The sequence below is a fragment of the Schistocerca gregaria genome, chromosome 2 (assembly GCF_023897955.1).
Source record: "Schistocerca gregaria isolate iqSchGreg1 chromosome 2, iqSchGreg1.2, whole genome shotgun sequence".
In the NCBI taxonomy this organism is placed as follows: Eukaryota; Metazoa; Arthropoda; class Insecta; order Orthoptera; family Acrididae; genus Schistocerca; species Schistocerca gregaria.
In genome coordinates this window covers 629,229,837-629,250,708 of record NC_064921.1, presented here as the reverse complement: position 1 = coordinate 629,250,708, position 20,872 = coordinate 629,229,837, and the positions used below count along the sequence as shown (strand labels likewise).

The 20,872-nt window shown below is 39.3% G+C and overlaps 1 protein-coding gene across 1 annotated transcript in view; it reads left to right on the top strand.

The window, feature by feature from the left end:
* Positions 1-20,872, top strand: part of LOC126334645 (gustatory receptor for sugar taste 43a-like) — an 84,228-nt gene that overhangs the window by 11,027 nt on the left and 52,329 nt on the right. The window contains exon 2 of the mRNA XM_049997089.1: positions 5,744-5,812. Within this exon, the coding sequence (XP_049853046.1) occupies positions 5,744-5,812 (69 nt within the window). The remainder of the gene's footprint in view (positions 1-5,743; positions 5,813-20,872) is intronic.

Sequence of the window (20,872 nt, the reverse complement as noted above, 5' to 3'; positions counted from 1 at the left end):
GTCTGTCTTGGAATCTTTGTTTTTAATATATTTTTCCCATGTGGAAGTTTCTTTCTATTTTATTTATATATATAAGATGCTAGGATGTGGAACAAATTGAAGAATATATAAATGTACAGACCACATATCATATAGTAAAGTTACTTTACAAAAATAGTTACAGGGAAAATAAAAACATAAAACTAAAACAAAACAGAAGCAAAGTGATCAGAAATCATACAGGGATTAATACATGTTGTACAATACCTAAAAATAAACAGTAAAAATAAAACAGATAAATATCTATTTACTAAGTGGCAGCGGGAGAAAATACATATAAAGGCGTTGCAATTTGCAAGCTTTCTGGCAGAAGGGTTGAAGGGGAAGGAAGAGAGGTGAAGGAAAAGTGCTGATGAGACTTAGGAAATTGGGAGAGTTTTGAAAAGACACCCATAACCCTGGGTCAAGGGAGATTTACTGGCTGGGATGAGAAGGAAAGATTACTTGTTGGGAATGGCACAGCATGAGATTTAAGAACCTGAGTACTTCAAGGTGCAGGGTAGGGTAATAAGAAAGACAGAGATTACTGACAAGACATGGTGCATGAGTTAATAAGAGTTGAAAGGTAAGTGCATTGTACATTGTACATGGTAGAGGTGGGAGGGTGGGGAAAAATAGATAGGTCTGAAAATAAGAGGCATAGAAAACTAAAAGGTGGTGAAGAATAATTGCTGAGAATGAATGCTGTGGCCAAAGGAACTGAGTAAATTAAAACCAGGTGGGTGGCGAGAACCAAAGACATGTTGTAACACAACTTCCCAAGTGTGGAGTTCTGTGCCCCCCACCTCTACCACATAAAATGCAGTTAGCTCTCTGCTCTTAGTAACTTATGCATGATGTTTTGTCAGTAATCTCGGTCTTGTTCATTACCTTATCTTCCACCTCTAAGCTCTCAGGTTTTCAAATGTCATCAAATGTAGACACCAACAATCTATCTTTCCTTCTCATCCCATCTGGTAAATTTCTTTTGATTTGGGAATCTGGGTGACTTTCCTGAACTCTCCCCATTTCCTAAACATCATCGGTCCTTTTACTTCACCTCCCTTCATTCTTTCAACCCTTCAGCCAGAAGAAGAGGTCACTGGCTCCAAAAGCTTGCAAATTTCAACACTTTTATATGTTTTTTTCTCCTGCCACCACCTGGTGAGTAGATTTTTCATCCATCCATTTAAATTATATTTTCAAACATTGATTATTTTCGTTCACACCATAAAAATAGATGCCTAAAAGGTCTATATTCATCTGCTGAAAAAAATTATTCATTAGATTAATTTCTCAAGTAAATACATCTTTGATTTATTTTTTAATAGTGCACTGTTACTATGATGTAGTTTGTCACTGAATTAAATATTTTAATACTGAAATACTGCACATCTTTCTGTATTCAAGTTAGATTTCTGAAATCATATTTTAGGTCGGCCTTCCTTTTTGTATTGTGATAAAGGTACATTTCATTGGTTTCATAGAGCAAAGTGTTGTCAACTGTGAAACTCATAATCAAATATATATATATTAGGGAGCTCTACTAAGTACCTCAAGTTTCTTAAAGAGATTATGACAGGAGGTTATTGAGGTTGCTATGCACATAATTCAGACAACCCCTTTTTTTCCCACAAAGAAAATATTCTTTTATGTGGGTGAATTGCTCCATAAGATAATCCCATAGCTCATAACATAGTGTAAGTACCCAACGTAATCAGACTGTGCAACACTGATGTCTCCAAATTGTGAGATTGTCCCAAGGCAAAAGAATCAGACCTTTTTAGGATCTGGATGGTATGATGTTTCTGGCTAATCCTACTGTGTATGTGGAGTCCTAAGAATTTGGTGCAGTGTATTCTTTGTATTTATTGACAGTCATGTACAGTAGGCATCTCCTTTGGCAATTTTTGATTGGAGTAAATGAGATGTAAACAGTTTTGCTCCAATTTAGTGTCAGTAGTTTACTTTGAACCAAATTAGGAGTTCTGAGAGTAGTTTGGTGGCACGACAGTCTAGATCAGTGGACTAGTATCATAAGTAAACATAGTGAACATGCAAGTTTTATGGGTATGAGAAACAGCAGCAGACCAAGGACAGGTCCCTTTGGGACTCCATGGAGTACAGTGGCATGGTCAGACTCTAGTGCTCATCTGCTTTGGTGCTCTCATCCAGAACTACCTTATACTTCCTATCTTAGAGGTTGAATTTTAGCCAGTTTCCCACTGTTCCTCCGATGCCATAGAGACATGGATTGTTGAGAACTATTTTGTGATCATCATAATTGAGAGCTTTAGAAAGATCACAAAATATTCCAACTTGCTTCATTTTTTTGTGTTTGTATTCTAGCACATCATTTGTGAATTAAAATATGGCTTCCGTCATAAACTTACTGTTTCAGAAACCAAGCTGTTTGTCTCTGGTGATGTTAAAGTTTTTGAGCCATATCCAAATTCTGGTATGCAATACTTTCTCAAGGACATTTATAAAATCCATCAAGAAAGAAATGGAACAATAGTTTGTGACTTATGCTGTGCATCCCTTTTTGTGGACTGGCTTAGCTATAGCAAGCTTTATTCCATCTGGAAAGAAGCCCTGATACACAGAATATTGAAACATTATCAAATAATGTAGTTCATGAAATAAGTTCGTGGCTTGTGGAAAATAATTTGATGCTAAATCACAATAAGACTCAGTTTTTACAGTTTCTAACTCACAATTCAACAAGAACTGATATTTCAACCAGACAGAATGGGTATATTATAAGCAAGACGGAAAAGTTCAAGTTCCTAGGCATTTGGATAGATAGTAAGCTGTTGTGGAAAGCTCATGTTCAGGATCTTGTTCAGAAACTAAATGCCGCTTTATTTACCATTAGAACAGTATATGAAATAAGTGACATTTCAACACGAAACGTAGTCTACTTCGCTTATTTTCATACGCTTATGTCATATGGTATTATTTTTTGGGGTAATTCTTCTGATTCAAAAAGGGTATTTTTGGCTCAAAAATGGGCTGTTGAAGCAATGTGTGGAGTAAGTTCGAAAACCTCTTGTCGACCCCTATTCAATAGTCTGGGAATTTTGACATTGCCCTCACAGCATATATTTTCTTTAATGTCGTTTGTAGTTAGCAGTATTAGCTTATTCCCAAGAGTTAGCAGCTTTCACTCAGTTAATACTAGGCAGAAATCAAATCTGCATGTGGAATCCACTTCCTTGACTCTTGTGCAGAAAGGAGTGCTGTATTCTGCTGCATCCATTTTCAATAAGCTACCACAAGAACTCAAAAATCTTAGCAGTAGCCCAAACACTTTTAAGTCTAAACTGAAGAGTTTCCTCATGGCTCACTCCTGCTATTCTGTCGAGGAGCTCCTGGAAGAGCTAAAAAATTAAGCAAATTCCAGTGTTACATTCTTGATTTTCTTTATTTAAACTATTGACTTGTCACCTGAATATGTTTCTTATATTTCATTTTATCTGTTTCTACAATCTACAACTGAATATGTTTCTTATATTTGATTTTATATGTTTCTACAATCGTGTTATATTTTAGTGTATTGACTTGTTCCATGACCATGGAGACTTCTCCTTAATGTGGTCCCACGGAACAATAAATAAATAAATAAATAAAGCAGTAAATGTGTGGTCTAAAACTTTGAATAATTGACCAGAGTAAACTTTAAGAAGTTTACTGGGTATATTACCTCCACCTAATGTTACTTTGTTCTTTAAAGAGGCAATGGTTATATTTACCTCATTTCTGGTAATGGGAAATACATTTATCTTGCTTCACTATTTCCATGATATTTTCTAAGGAGCCATTGCAGCCTATTTGGTCAGCAGCACTTATGAAATGGTCATTGAAGGTTTTTTAATTACCACTTGGTTGCTTGTAGGTTCATCAGCAATATTTAAGGCAAAGTCTTTGGAATTACCTGCACAGCTAGCACCTGTCTCACACCTCATTATATCCCAGATTGTTTTGATTTTATTACAGGACTGGTTTACTTTGGAGCTAAAACATAGACTTTTTGACATTTCGATTACTTTCCGTAGTATTTTTAGTACTTTTTATAGTGATTTATTTGAGTAGAATTTCCTGATTTTTTTTTATGTAATACAGAGTTTTCTGTTTGTTCCCCCCCTTTTTATCTGTGCCTTTTTTTTTTGCAGTTTCTTTTCATTCATTCTTGTAAAATCTTTTTCCAGTTTATTTTGTTTCATTCTTGCAAACTCTTTTTGCACATATATTTGTGCTCTACTTTATCTGGAAGGCAATTATATATTTTATATACTTAATCTTGTAGACCTGTTACAGCTTATAAAATATTCCACAAAATACCCTTAACATATGCCATCATCTTTGTCATCACACAACCATCTAAAGCATCATAACTGTTGTCCCTTATATGTATCTTGTTGTGCTCTTTGGTTCTTCCAAGTATATAGAAAAACTAAGGCTCTTACTTATAGCTGAATCTTATTATAGTATAGATGAACTTAATAGCCACAATGCATAATATCTCCCTTGTATGCTTAAATCTATTTTTGTGGCCTATATGGCAGATTCATCATTCTTTGTTTCTGTACAATGTAACATAAATTCAGATTTATATATTTTTGTATATTCCTAGTGAAGTACTGTATGTTAGTTTCTGTGTTGAACATATTTATATGCTAAACAATAATTTGTAAAATATTTACTCATTTTTTCTGTATTGATCTGTTCGTATATGGATCTATGGAACTAGAAATGAATAAATTTGATCCATATCTTATAAGTGTTCACATTAAAATATTTGGAAAGAGTCTCACTAATGTTGCAATCGAGAAACAGGAATGTATTGAGTCAGTTATTGTGACCAGTTGGTTTATTTTATAGCTGTCTAAGAGGTGTGACATTGTCTATGTAACCCATGCCTTCAGTATTTAGTGAATTAGGATTTTTGGGTTTAACATACAATCACATGCTAACTAAATCTATATATCCAGGTGGGGATATAAACTGCCACCTCCACCTGCACCACCACCTCCTCTCCAGTGTGACACTTTATTTGGTGTTAATTAGAATGGTGCACATGTATTTGACTGTGTCCTTAGAATCTCTTTGCTTTCTTCAAACAGTAAGAAGAACTGACTTCAGTTGCCTACTATGAGTGTAATGGGTGAATTCTGTGATAGAGTGTGAGCCATATCAAACCCTGAAAGCTTGACAGATAGCTCAGCCACTTCTGCAGGTGCCTCTTCAGAATAGTTGTTCAAAGGAGCTTGCATTTTCACTCACAATGTGCACCAGATATGTGTTCCATTCTCTAGTGAATCCTCACATAAAAAGTATACAAAGTTCTTTACTTATTTGGGAAATCATGTATCAGTCAGATATTTGAAGTATACTTTCATAGACATTACAGTAAACAGCACAAACAAGTATTAGATACATCTGTTTTGTATTATAACATAATGTACTGTAGGCTAATTAACCTTGCCAATGTTCATTTCAGTAAACAAAAATAATTGGAATTAGACAGTTTGAAGATACCTGTTGTTTTATACATCCATAGTAGTCTAGAATTTAATGTCAATCATCCAAAACAATTCTCAGTATGTACATAACTACAGTAGAATTTTCTGTCTTCCTGTCTGCATAACTGCTGAAATCTGAAACATGACAGAAGGTGCTGTATTTGCAACTGTTTATAATTCTGTATGTTTTTGTATTACAGGCAAAGAAGACAGGGTCCATTGTTGTAAAACTCTTGAATGTCGAACTTCAACTGCCCATGAAGAGACAGGTATAAGTATCATTAGAATGTATTGCCACCCTTATTACTAGGGACTGGAAAATGTAGCATCTATTTTTGGCAAAAATCGCATCTATTTTTTCATAATTTGCATCTATTTTTGTTGGAATTCGCATCTTTTTTTTTTATTTTGTAAATGATTAGATGCACAAATTTAAAAAGGTGTTTTGCTGCACGAGTGAAGACAAAAAAATTATGAAGTTTTTGAAGTTGACTGTTAAAAAAAGTGCTGATTGGTAACATTTTGACTGCAATGTTTGTGTCTGGAGAAACTTCAACACATTTTTCTTACAAAATGGCCTTTGTTTGCATCGTTTGGCTGTATTTAACCTTTCAAAACTGATTGTTAAGTTAATGTGCCTCCGATATAAGGTGCTTCTGGGTGTTACTTGTCTTTTTCTGCCCAATTTGAAGATTAAAAAGCTTTAGACCACTAATTTTGACATTTTGAGGATATTCATAGCCATACGACCCATGTTTGATGACGCTACAGCCGTATGAACCAGGCTTGATAACACTGCAGATAGAGCTAATGAGGCACTTTGTGCAGAAGTAGAATCGAACGTACGGCAACTCTGTTTTAACGTTAGGGGTAGAAATTCGGCGCCATTGAAAAAGGTTACAGATTTTGTTTTCCAATCGCTGTGGCGCAGAGAGTGGACTCTATAGGCTACAGTTGCCGATTGCAGCAAATGTAAACAGACTAGAATTTTGACTGCCACAGGAGAAGGAGTGGTGGAAGGAAACAGACCCCATCTTCATTTTTCTGGGCACCAACCTACAGCAGAACTAACTCATTCTCACAGAGATCGCTGATCTCTTATCATATTGTAAGAGTCATAATCAATATCTGTGATGGACCAGGATTAATTGCTTCACTTACTTCAAATGAAGAAAACAAAGAGTGTGGCACACACAAAGGATCTGGGGATGGCTACCACACAATTGTTTGCTGAAATTATGAGTATTGTTAATGACGTAGTTCATGCCTGGCCTCTAGCTGTATTAGATGCAACTACAGTTCAAAGTATCCACCACCTAATTTTCCGTGTTAAAACAGTCTGCATTATACTGTCTTTTGTCCTTTAGCTACAAACAAATGAAAGCATTTCTTTCTCATAAAGTGGTAGGCCCCATGGCTGAGTAGTATTGCATCTGGATGCAATATCTCTGATAAATAGCTCATCTGGATACAATTCATTATGAAACACTGGCTGTTAAGTAATTTTGTGTTTTGAGGCAGAATTTGCATCTCTTTCACATTTATTGCAAAATGCAAATTTTTCCAGGCCTACATATTAGGTACAGTTAATTCATACTGACTGTCAAGCACATTTTTTCTGCTTTCATGGTATTACACCAATTATTTTAATGTATCTTAAACAGACCATTCAACTGACAACACTTGGCATGACACCAGGTCACTGAGAGCATTGATACACCATAGCATTTGTACACTATATTTTGCAAGTAGGTTCTTGCGCACATCATCTTTCCAGTGTGGGCTTTGTAGTTGATGTACATTGCCAGTAACTGCTTACAGTTTCGATATTGTATGTAGAAAATAAAGCTATTTGAAACTATCTCTGATAAGTAGCTCATCTGGATACAATTCACTATGAAACACTGGCTGTTAAGTAATTTTGCGTTTTGAGGCAGAATTTGTGTGTCTTTCACATTTATTGCAAAATGCAAATTTTTCCAGGCCCTACTTATTAGGTACAGTTAATTCATACTGACTGTCAAACACATTTTTTCTGCTTTCATGGTATTCCACCAATTATTGTAATGTATCATTATAAAAATGGAAAAGCATAACTGTTTTGTGCAGGTATCTGATAAGCTATAGTGCCCCCCGATTTCTTCTGTGTTTAGAAAAATTTATGCAATTTCTCAGTTTGCTAATCCATGTTTTACATAACTCACCACCTCATCAATACAATATTTCCTGCCCAATGTATTGTTCACATCTGGAGAAGCTGGACTTCATCCCTTGAATACCCTGGTAACTTGCTCCGAAATTTATGGATTTTTGATTAGAGCTGGTCAGCAGATCTGGTTAACTGGTGAGTAACTTGGAGTTTCTAAGAAATCTGTTCCGTCGAGTAGTGCTGTAGAACATAGTGAGTAAATCAGAGGATGTCCAGAGCAAATAGAACAGGTGGTCATTTGATTGAATAAATATTGCTTTCTGAATGGGTATAAATGTATAAAAGTAAAAATAGTAGTGTTCATTTGATAAAAAAGAGCAAATGAATGTGCACTCTGTGTGTTGTGGTATATTTTCTTTACATGCCACAAGGACAGCATTTTCTCTAGGAATAACATTGCATTTGTAATCAAAAAATACATATTATAGAGAGGTGTGTCCCAGTTCCTTCTCAGGCAAGTACAGATACCTGTTCCAAAGCTCTTAGTTTCAATACCAAGTGTACAGGGTGTTTCGAAAATACTTTTACAAACTTTTGAGGCAAGTTCCTTACACCAACACAGGAAAAAATTACAAAAATATATATCCAAAAATCCTTTCTTTTCAAAAGTTTACAATTTACATGATTGGAGCTCATCAAAACATAAACTCATAATAAAGCTCCAAATGTTCTCCTCTTGCTTCTAAGTATGCAAGTACTCATCATATCATTGACAGTTGCACCTTTTCAAATACTCCCTGACGGTTTCAAATGATTTCACAGACTTCTATGAAATATCAATGAAGAGTTTCTGCATCTGGTTGGTTTGTTGCATAGACCAGTAGTTTAATGTGCCCCTAGAGATAATAATCCAGAGGAGTGAGATTGAGGGAATGTGTGGGTCACAGAACTGGTCATCCTGTACCTACCCATCAATCATGTAGATACCAGCCAGTGCGTCTCGAACACAGACTGAAATATACTTGAGCTCTAACATGTGTAAATCACGTTACTTTTTACTTGCAGGGGCACATCTTCTGGTAGGTCTTGGAGGATGTTATGAGTAAACTCCCTATAGACAGCACCCAAAATGTATGCTGGGACAATGCCTAGCTCAGGCAAACAATCACCTTCAATTCCAGCTCAAACATTTATTTTAAACTGATGCTGATGTCAAACATGGCAACATGGCAACACAGCACCAAAGGTTGGATGACTTGGTCGTGTTTTGTCTGGAAATTCCATCTGATACTGTCATGCAGCCTCATGTTCATTACCATTCACATGGCTGTACATAAAAATCATGTCTGCCTGCTCACAAAATGAATATCCCACCATGTCTGAATGGAGCACTTTCAGTTAACTTGCTATCTACAGCATAGAACATGTATACAATGTATACATTGAAGACAGACAAATAATGAATATAACTAAGACTCTCTGACAACAGAATGTCATCTAGGATACAGTGAGTCAAATGGGTGCATAGATAAGTGAAGTTTTTGGGTTTTACCTGGAAGATCATTGAACATCATCTTTCATTAATGACTAAAAATGATGGATTTTCAGACAGAAGTTTGTATTAACTTTTTTCTTGTTTTGGTGCAAGTAACTTACCCCCAAACTTCATTATATTATTTTAAAAACATCCTGTGTATTGAGAATTTTCTGTCTATTATGAATTACTTCACATATGACAGTGATTCTTTAGTGGTGAAAACGTTGACTTTAGCTGTTTATCATATATATACTGCTGTAATCCAGATGCCATCATTGTGTTCTATTGTGTACAAGTCAATTTTTATGTTGACAAGAGCCTTATCTTAATCGGCCATTACACTTGGGATTTGATTTGTACACCTGTAATACTGCTAACCTAAGCATGGCTTGTGATTTTTGTGCTATTATGACGGGTGTCTCACATGATAAGCTGTTTAGTTTCATTCAGTGCACTTAATTAGCATGTGATGTGGCAGGGTCTATTACACATTCTGAAGAGGAAAATTTTAAAATTGTCAAAGCCTATGTCAAGCTTTTATTTGCAAGTGGTTGGCTGACTTTTCAACCTCTTCAAGATAGTAATTTATGAAGATTTTTGTATGCAAATATACCAGAAACTTCTGTTGAAAACAGAAAGCAGTCAGTTTGATCCAACTATTTGAACTTCTGGCGCTTTCTGTCTAACTGGAGGAAGTCAGAGTCTTCAAGTGAAATGGCACTGAAGCTCCAGCTCTGGAAAATCTGTTCCATGACCATCATTAGTTTTGCTAGATTTTCTACTAAGCAATATCATTTTTTTTTCAGTGTGTTATTCAGCTTTCAACAGATCACCACCTTTTTTCTCTTTAATTTCATCTCAGGATATCTCTGAAATATTCCAGTTACCATGCTTATTTTCTAGATCCCAATGTGAATGTATTTATTTAATTTCCAAAAGACATTCACTGCTGTAGTAAAAATATTCCTTTTATAAAACTGCCATCAGATTGTCCTTGAGAATACTTCAGATTAGCTAAACAATTTTCTTTATCAAACAACTCTAACATTTCTTAATTCTGTTGCTCCCTTTGCTTTACAGCTAATTTCATAAGTTAATAAACATCATTCCATGCTGTCTTTACATCTTTATTCTTTCTCAACATGGCCTGTGTACTACTCAAATACAGACAGGCACCTTTTATACCATATTACAGAATAATTGTCATATCATTCACTTAATTAAATAATGCAATTAAATGATTGAGAGTTAAGTAAATGCCTATAGCTTTACCATAACACATTTTTGCACAGATGGACAGGATAGGCAGCAATCTGCAGCTGTTTGCTAATGATGCTGTGGTGTACAGGAAGATCATCATAGAATGGTAGTAGAAGCGTACAAAATTTCTAGTTGATGTAACAAATGGCAGCTTGATCTAAACGTAGAAAAATGTAAGTTAATGCATATGAGTAGGAAAAAACAGTCCTGTAATGTTTGAATGCAGCATTGGTAGTGTGCTACTTGAAACAGTCACTTATATTAAATATCTAGGTATCATGTTGCAAAGCAGTATGAAATGGAATGAGCACCTAAGGACAGTAGTAGCAAGGGTAAATGGTAGAGTTCAGTTTATTGGGAGAATCTTAGGAAAGTGTAGCTCATGTATAAAGGAGACCACATATAGAACATTGGCATAACCCATTCTTGAGTATTGCTCAAGTGTTTGGGGTGCCCATCAGGACAGATTAAAGGTAGACATTGAAGCATTTGAGAGACCAACATTTAAAAAATATAAATTATTCAACTATGGTGGAGGCTATATTGTACCACTTCTAGTTGTTTACTTTCATATTCCACTCGCAAATGGGGTGAGTGAGGAACCACTGTCCATATGCCCCCCCCCCCCAACAAGTCTTATTTCTCCTATCTTACCTTTATGGTAGCAGCAGAATCATTCTGCAGGCATATTCAAATACCAGTTCTCTAAGTTTCCTCAGCAGTGTTTTGTGAGAAGATCATTGTCCTACTTCCAGGGTTTCAGCAGCTTCATAATACTCACATGTTGATACAACTTATCTGTAACAAAATGCTACATTTATTCTGAACTGATGATATGGGCTATTATGGGTTGATGTCATAACAAAATTATCATATAGACTTTTAACATATATAACTGAATAAGTAGGTTCCTGTTTTGTTGTCTTCATACCACCAGCCCATAAGAAGGGCTTAATCTCATGAAGACACATATTATGCAATTTCAGGTAAGTAAAACTGACCTGCTAGAAGCAAAAGTCAACATTAATGGTGTGGTGTCACCGCCAGACACCACACTTGCTAGGTGGTAGCCTTTAAATTGACCGCGGTCTGGTAGTATACTTAGGACTGCGTGTTGCCACTATCAATGATTGCATACCAAGCGCCACCACACGGCCGGTCTAGAGAGACTCACTAGCACTCGCCCAGTTGTACATCCTACTATTGATATTGTGAATCATGTATCATAAAGAGCGACGTTCTCCATTAATGGATTAAAGTTAAATATTCCACCAGCTACATCCATTTTTCTCAATTCTAATTCCCTTGTCATGTTCCAGACCTCACACCAGCCTGCGTGAGCTAAAACGCATGCATTTCGGCCTCCTTTAGCAATACGGTTGGCTCTCCTGCCAACAACAACATTGGTGACGAGAGTAAAAGTGTTCTTATCTAAATTGTCCTGATTTACTTGTGTAATGGCTTCGCCACAATCTCCAGATGTACTGTCCGAATTTTATCGCTTACAGAATCAGCAGACGCAGGCCTTACTGGATGCCCTTGGACAGCTCGTCCAGGGTCAACGTGCGATGCAAAATGATGCGGCAGCAGCCGCTTCACCACTAACGCAGCCATAACACGCTGCTGCACCCACTTCTCGACCTTTTGATGCTGCACTGGAAAGCTGGACGGAGTGGTCACGCCAATTTGGATTCCATCTCGCTGCCAAAGAATTCAAGGTAACGAGCGGCAGCCTTTTCTGCTTTCATCCGTCGGGGTGACCACGTACCGTGTGATAGTCAAATTATTTCCCCGACGCGACGTAGCAACTCTGTCCTATGAAGAAATTTTGTCTGCATTAGATGCATATTTCAAAGAATCAGTCAATGTAGTTGCGAAAAAGTATACCTTCTTTCGTACAAAACGTACGGCAGGTCAGACTAATTCGGAGTGGGTTGCAACCTTGCAAGGCCTTACTAGGGAGTGTGCTTTTGAATGTCAATGTGGACTCCCTTATTCAGATACTATGGTACGTGATGCAATTGCACAGAACGTTTCTGATGTTCGTATAAGGGAACAGATTTTGAAACTAGTCAATCCCTCCCTTCAACAAGTGATGGACATATTGGATCGGCAGGACACACTTGACTTTGCTCAGGAGTCAGTTGAAACTTCGCCAGCAGTGTGTCAGGTTAACCAGCCCGCCAGGCGAGCTGCGCGGAGCCGTAAATAGCCCTCGTGCCCGGCCGCACCGCTGCCGCCAGGCTCTCAGCCACGTGTGTCGCGCCGGCAAGCAAATGCAGTGATCAAATCATGCCCGCGGTGTGCTACTAAACATTCGCATGAGAATTGCCCGTCACGCCAAGCTATTTGCTTTTATTGTAATAAGAAAGGACATGTTCAGAGTGTTGGCCAGAAAAAGCTCAGATCGGAAGCTCAAACCGTTCCAGGCCCTTTGCTTAGCGCCGGAATCAGAATCGAACCAAGGATACTCAGGCTCGCGAAACTTAACCCATGGAAATTCAGGTAGTTCATTCCACACCGCCCAGTGCCACTCTCTCTAACAATGATTGTGTTCGTCCCAAAAATAGTGTGCGTCGACATCGCTGGAACTCCCGTCAAGTCGCAAGTGATTATGTACCAATGTCAGTTCACATTGCACGAGACAGTCGCTCTTGTCGTCAGCAGGACAATAAACTTTTTATAGACTTGGACATTAAGATTAGATTAGATTAGATTAGTTTTTCGTTCCATAGATCTGTGTTGAGGAGATCCTCGCGGATGTGGAACATGTCACCTTTTTTTTATTTTTTATTTTTATTTTTTTTAAGCTGATATAACAATACTAATAGTATAAATATATACAACACATCATTTGTTTCTATTAAAAAATTCGTCAATGGAGTAGAAGGAGTTGGCCACTAGTAAGTCATTCAGGCTCCTTTTAAACTGATCTTTATTTGTAACTAAATTTTTTATGTTTGCTGGCAAATTATTGAAGATGAGTGTTCCTGAGTAGTGGACCCCTTTTTGAACTAAAGTAAGTGCTTTTAAGTCCTTGTGCAGATCATTTTTGTTCCTGGTATTGTATGTATGAACTGAGCTGTTCGTTGGAAAAAGAGATATATTATTTAGGACAAATTTCATTAAGGAGTAAATATACTGAGAAGCAGTAGTTAGTATACCCAGTTCTTTGAAGAGGTTTCTACAAGACGTCCATGAGTTTACTCCACAAATAATACATATTACACGCTTTTGGACTCTGAAAACTTTTGTTTGACTTGAAGAGTTCACTTTTATGTCGCCTATGTCTGCTAACACTCGAATTGCAAATACAGATTTGTTAAGGCGTTTCTGCAATTCTGTGGTGTGCTTCTCCCAACTGAATTTATTATCAAGTCGTAATCCCAGGAATTTAAGACTGTCAACCTCTTCTATCTGCTCTTCTTCGTACTTTATGCATATGCTGGGTGGAAACCTCTTACAGGTTCTTGTGGGACACCACATGTAATTTCTTCCCATTCTGATAATGACTGATGACTTAATTCACTAGTCCCTTGCACTGACACCCTTTGTTTCCTGTTAGCAAGGTATGACTTGAACCATTTTGCAGCACTGCCCGTGACACCATAGAATTCTAATTCATTTAAAAGGATGTTGTGGTTTACACAATCGAATGCCTTTGACAAATCACAGAAAATACCTGCTGCTTGTAACTTGCTATTTAATGAATTAAGTACATATTCACTCTAGGTGTAAATAGCCTTTTCGATATCAGAACCCTTCAGAAATCCAAACTGTGTTCTTGGTAATATGTTATTTGTGGTCAGGTGGTTGAGAAGCTGCCTGTAGATTACGTTTTCTAAAGTTTTTGAGAATGCTGGCAAAAGTGAAATCGGTCTGTAGTTTGATGGCATCTCTTTATCCCCTTTCTTGAATAGAGGCTTAACATCTGCATATTTCAGCCAGTCAGGAAATGTCCCAGTTATAATTGACTGGTTACACAAGTAACTTAGAATTGTACTAAACTCACAAGAACGGCAAAGTGATACCATTCCAGCTCGATACCGGAGCTGCAGTTTCACTGATCAATCAAGGCACTTACAAACTGCTGGGCCCACCTCCGTGACGTGCCGCAAATGATAAATTACATAGTTATTCAGGCCAAGGTATCCCTGTGCTAGGACAGTGCAGTCTTCTTGCAACATACAAAGGACAAACAAAACTTGGGTCATTTTACGTCCTTCGTTCTTCTTCTGCAGTGAACTTGTTTGGTTTCGATTTATTTCAGTTGTTTAACTTGTCTATAGAAAATCAGGTCCTATCAGTGAACCAGACGGTGCCGTCAGACAGTGTTTCTCGTCTGTGTGAAGAATTTGCAGACATTTTTGCACCAGGCCTCGGTTGCGCTAAGAACTATAAAGCACATTTGGAACTGAAACTACACGCACAACTGAAATTTTATCAGAGCTCGCAATGTTCCCCATGCTTTGCGTGATGAGGTCGCAAAACATTACATGATTTGGAATCACAAGGTGTAATTGAACGTGTGCAGGCTTCTCTTTGGGCATCACCCTTAGGAATTTTGCAAAAACCTTCCGGAAAATTGAGACTTTGTGTGGACTTCAAGGCAACGGTGAATCCATAACTAGTGATTGCAACTTTTCCTTTACCCCACTCGGAAGAACTTTTTGACAAACTGTGGCCGGGTAAATATTTTTCGAAGTTGGACCTAGCAGATGTGTACTTGCAAATACCGGTGGACGATGAATCCCAGTGGGTTTTGGTGGTTAACACTCATCTTGGTTTGTATCAATTCAAACGACTGCCATTCGGGTGTGCATTCACCCCTGCATTGTTGCAGCAATATCTACAAACTGTTTGTGCGTCGGTCCCTACTGCAGCAAATTATCTGGACGATATTGTGATCTCTGGAAAGACGGAAGAACAACATTTGGCCAATCTCAGAACATTATTTCAGGTCTTGCGACAAAATGGTCTTCGCTTGCGGAAGAACAAATGTGTGTTTTTTGCTCAGGACTTGCCATACCTGGGACATGTAATCAATGTCCAAGGCATACATCCCAATCCCACGCACCTTCGTGCCATACAAGACTTGCCGTCGCCACAGAATTTGAAGCAGCTACAGAGTGTGCTGGGAAAAATCAACTATTACAATAAATATGTGCTGCATGCCTCTTCCATTTCAGCTCCGCTTCATCGCTTACGCTGTAAGGGTGTTCCGTTCGTCTGGTCGACGGAATGCGAACACGCCTTTCACCAGTTGAAATCGGCGTTGCTTTCCAATACTTGCCTTATGCCATTCGATCCCCAGAAGCCCCTCTTGTTGATGGTGGATGCATCGGATTTCGGGATCGGTGCTGTGCTCGCGCACAAAGATGGATCACACGATCGCCCTATTGCGTTTGCGTCCAAATTGCTCTCGTCTGCTCAAAGAAATTATTTACAGATCGAGAAAGAAGCATTGGCTCTCGTACTTGGTGTTACAAAGTTTCTTGATTTCTTGTATGGTCGTCACTTCACCATAATTATAGACCACAAACCTTTGACATCGCTTTTTCATCCGACCAAGCCTGTAGCTCCTCGTACAGCGCAGAAATTCATTCGCTGGTCTATTTTCCTCTCGCAGTACCGCTACGATATCTTGTATCGGTCCACTGCTAAGCACGGAAACGCCGATGCGTTGTCCCACTTGCCTGTTGCTGAGAATAGGGCATTCGATTCCTCTGAACTTGCTTGCATATTCATTGATGCTGAAACCGATGATGTGGTTGAATCATTTCCGATTGATTTTCGTCGTGTAGCTACAGCCACTGCTGTCGACCCTGTCCTTGCTCCCATTCTGCGTTTTGTTGCTACGAAATTGCCCTTGTCAAAGTCACGGATCGGGGACCCGTTGGTTTGCCGATTTTTTGTTCACAAGAAGAGACTTTTTGTTTGACGTGGTGTTTTGCTGTTGCGTTCTGATAATGATCAGTCCAGGGTTATGGTCCCACGTTCCTTACAGTCCTCTGTCTTACAGCTTCCCCACCAAGGACATTGGGGTATAGTGAGAACGAAACAACTTGCTCATCAGCACTGTACTTGGTTCGGAATCAATGCCGCGATTACGAATATGTGCTCTTCTTGCATGGTGTGTGCCGAACAACACTCAGCACCACCGCGGAAATTCTTTGCATGGCCAAAAGCCACTTCCCCATGGCAATGCTTACACATCAATTTTGCTGGTCCATTCTGGAATGCTCGATGGTTGGTTGTGGTAGATTCATTCAGTAATTTTCCTTTTGTTGTCCGGATGTCTTCCATGACGTCATCTGCCACCATCCAAGCGTTCTCTGCTATCTTTTGCATTGAAGGTCTTCCACAGACTATTGTTTCCGACAATGGCCCACAATTCATGTCTGCAGAATTTCAGTCATTCTGCAAGGCCAATGGTATTCAACATCTGACGTCCACGCTGTTTTCGCCACAGTCAAACGGTGCCGCTGAACGATTGGTCAGGACTTTCAAGTCACAGATGTTGAAGTTGAAAGAGTCGCATTCTCGGGAGGACGCGTTATTGCTCTTTTTGTCCTCGTATCGCTCTCAGCCCCGAGATGGTCACTCGCCGGCTGAGTTGCTCCACAGTCGTCATCATCAAACCTTGATGTCTTTGCTACATCTGCCCCATCAGGTTCCTGTGCAGCGGCAGACACCTGCTTTTGCTCCAGGTGACGTTGTCTACTATCGCCACTATCGAGGTTCATGGCATTGGCTCTAAGGGCGCATTCTTCGCTGCCTCGGCAGCGCTATGTATCTGGTTTTGGGGGCCTCTGGTGAGGTGCATCGGCATCTCAATCAGCTGTGCCTCTGTCATTGCATGGGATCTGCCACTCGCCATCTGCTTTCAGCGACAGTGCCGTCTGGTCAGAGCCCCGGGGACCCATCTACTGGCTCGTCTCAGCCCCAGGTGTTACCGACACTGCCTTCCATTTTGCCCCATGGCGACGCGCCGCCGCCACCGCTGCTGCCGCCTGTTCTCCCACCGGCGACGCTTGCAGTGGACGCGTTGCTGCAACTGCCGGGCGTCTCACTGGGTCACACGCCGGCGATCACTTCCCGTGACCAGTTGTCCTTCGACATGGAACTCTTGCCCACTCCTTACCATATGTCGTCTTCGCTCGTTGGGTGCCCCGGCCCGATGGAGGTCGACCCTTTGGCCCCTCCTGTCTCTCTATGGGCGCATACACCACATGTTGGCGTGCACCATGGAGCAGGTTTTCAGGCGTTTCCTAGCTCTCCGCGGTCCGAATGGCAGGGTGCGGGTGGCACAGCCTTGACTCTTGTTAGGCTCCCCACCTCGTCGCCTACCTACTGTGTATCACATGTTTGTGTGTGCAGGTTTAAAATCAGTCACGGGAAGAAAGTAGACATGGCTGTCGGACAGCCTGTCAGGCAATCCATTGATGTTTAAGTGAGTGTGTAAGGGAGAACCATGGAGTTCATATGCAGCTCTGTGCTTATTATGTCATTGACTATTGGTATTAAAACAAGAACAGTTGGAAAAGTACTCTTGGAGACTCTAGATGCAACCTTGTTAGAGGCAAGACTCATTTTATGATTCATGTTAAGAAAGGTCATGGTATCCAAGCAAACTTTCTTTTGACTGGAACTCAATTTGTTTCTGACATTCAGCTGTACAAGAGACTTACAGGAAGTTACATATTTATGTGGAAAGTGAGAGTTTTGTTGTGTATGGAGGTCAAATATATCGTGTATTGATGAAAAGTAAAGTTTGTATGTCTCATTATTTCACAAGTAGAAAGCGTCTAAAAATTCCTGTATCTAGTGTCATTCTATGGAGAAGAAGTCAAGAGGGTTTCCAGCAGCCAGCTAGCCAGTAAAGAAGAGTGGCTGCAAGATGCAAGGAAATCATCTCACAAAGAAGTGGAAAGTGGTTTGAGGGAATAAGCCAATATAACCCGCATCCAACTCACACTTTAAGTTGTCAAAACATGTTAGATGTGGTGACCTGTGTGAGAAGACTGAGAAAACAGGAATTTTAAGTCAAAAATGAGAGAAGAAGCTGTTATGTGTTGCCATAGCAACCAAACATAATAAGACAAGAGAATTACTTCGAAAAACTGGAATACATTCAAGTATCCAATGCAGTGAAATTTAAGTGGAAGAACATTGAAGAAATGAAAAATTTACAATGATAAAAATAGTAAAGAAGATTTAGACATATTTGTCTAAGAAATAGTACACACAGAACACTTCAATCAAGAAGATCCAGTGCAGGGAGTTCATAGCTCTCACATATTGCGGGGACGCCGACGTGTAAACCAACATACACCCGACACTGCTGACACCAGCTGTTGTTCACTGGTGCTGACCTGTCTCCACAACAACTCACCTACTCAATGCGAATTCTATGCAGGGTAAGCATGAAACAGAACTTGATTACTTTAGTACAAAGTGGTACAAGATACTTTTGAGTGAACTTTTGTTGTGTAATTATCATATTTAAAGTTAGTTTTAAATGTTTACCAGAGCTAAGGCATATAAAAGTATGGAATATAGACAACAGGTTGGAGAAACTCAAGAAGCCACTATGGAATTAAATATAATGATGTAAAACAGGGAATGAATACTTTGAAAGAGAATATAGATAAGTATAATGAATTAATGCCAATTATTCACTTGCAAATTACAGGTGTCAGTACATGGGTAGATAACATAGAAAGGAAGTTCGAAAAGAAAATAGCTAACTCCAATATTATAAATGTAATTAGTTTGGAAGGACAAATTTCTTAAAAAGATTTAACCAAGCTTCACCAAAAAATTGGGAAGATTCCAAGAAGATCGAATTGGCTGTGGGGTACCTTCTAGGGGATGCCTCAGAATGGGGAACAGTAAATACTGAGAATTTTTCCTCTTGGGGAGAATTTCTAAACAGTGGTCAGCCAATGCTCAAGAGAATTTAATATCAGATCTATGGAACCCAAAATATTATAATAATATGTGGGGTACTATTAGGTAACATTTGAATTGATATTTAACACACGCAAAAGGGGGGGGGGGGGGGCAAAATACAATGTAAAGGATGTAAAAGTGTATATCCCCAGGGATGTTAACATTCTAAGTTAACAGGTGGAGTAACGACCGTCAGATTCTGAGTTATTTTTGGTGTTTCTTCCAAAATAGTTTTCTTGCAGCAAATTCCTTTAAAATCTTAAACTATTGTCATCTATCCCCCAGGGATGTTAACATTTTGAGTTAATGGGCAGAGTAACAACGGTGGGATCCCGAATTGTTTTCAGTGTTTTTTCCAAATAGTTTCCTCCACCAAATTCCTTTAAAATCTAGAACTATTCTGTAATCTTATTGCTAACAAAACCGGATGTGACTGTGAAATAGAGGACAATGTAAGAGAATCACAGGAAAAAAGTGATATCTAGATGAAATAAACTAAATCTATATATATAAAAGAAAGTCGTGTTAGTTACACTATTTATAACTCAAGAACGGCTGGACCGATTAGGCTGAAAATTGGTGGAGAGGTAGCTTAGAACCAGGAGACAGACATAGGATATTTTTTATCCCATTTGATCGCTATAAAACGTGGTATAACAAAAACACATCTGGCATGGAAGCCATTCCAGCTCTGTCCTAAATCTTTTCTGTGGAAGGTCTTTTAGTTACCCTAATTTCTGACAATGGCCCCAAGTTCCTGTTTCAGGTGTTTTGTGATTTCTGTGTGTGGTTTCACACCTTTAACACCCAGATGGAAAAATATCTGCATGACTTCTCCACTGAAGAGGAGTTAAATTTTATCCCTACAAACTACCTGGTGTCTCCTATTGGTTCCCATAGTCCAACTGAGCTTTTCCACAGGTGCCAGCCAAGAACCCTGCTTCATCTCATCCATCCTGGATCTTGCCCACCATTGTGTTCTAGTGTACCAGGTTTTATGCCAGGGATGGCAGTCTGGGAGCATGGTTTTGATCGGCACCCCACTGGATAATGGCAGTCATTGGGCAGTAATTGGCCATTGTGTCTACACCCTACAGACAAGGGACTGGGAAGTCTAGTGCCATCAAAATCAGCTCTGCATCCAGGCGAGCATGGTGCCCATCTACCCCCTCCTCCTAGTCCCCCCACACATCCCATCCCGGACACAGCAACACCACCTCTGCTTGTACCCTGCTCACTTGCTGCTGCATACCCTTGAGGGTTCCGGCCTTCTCTTCCATCTGTGACAGAGCCTCCACTCAGAGAGCCTACACCTTTGCAGCCTCCAGCAGCAGCTCGGGTGATGCTCCAGCTGGAGTGCATACCGTTCACTGGTTTCACATCATAGGGCCAGCCTCGACCTCTGGTCGTGATGCCTACACCTTCCAC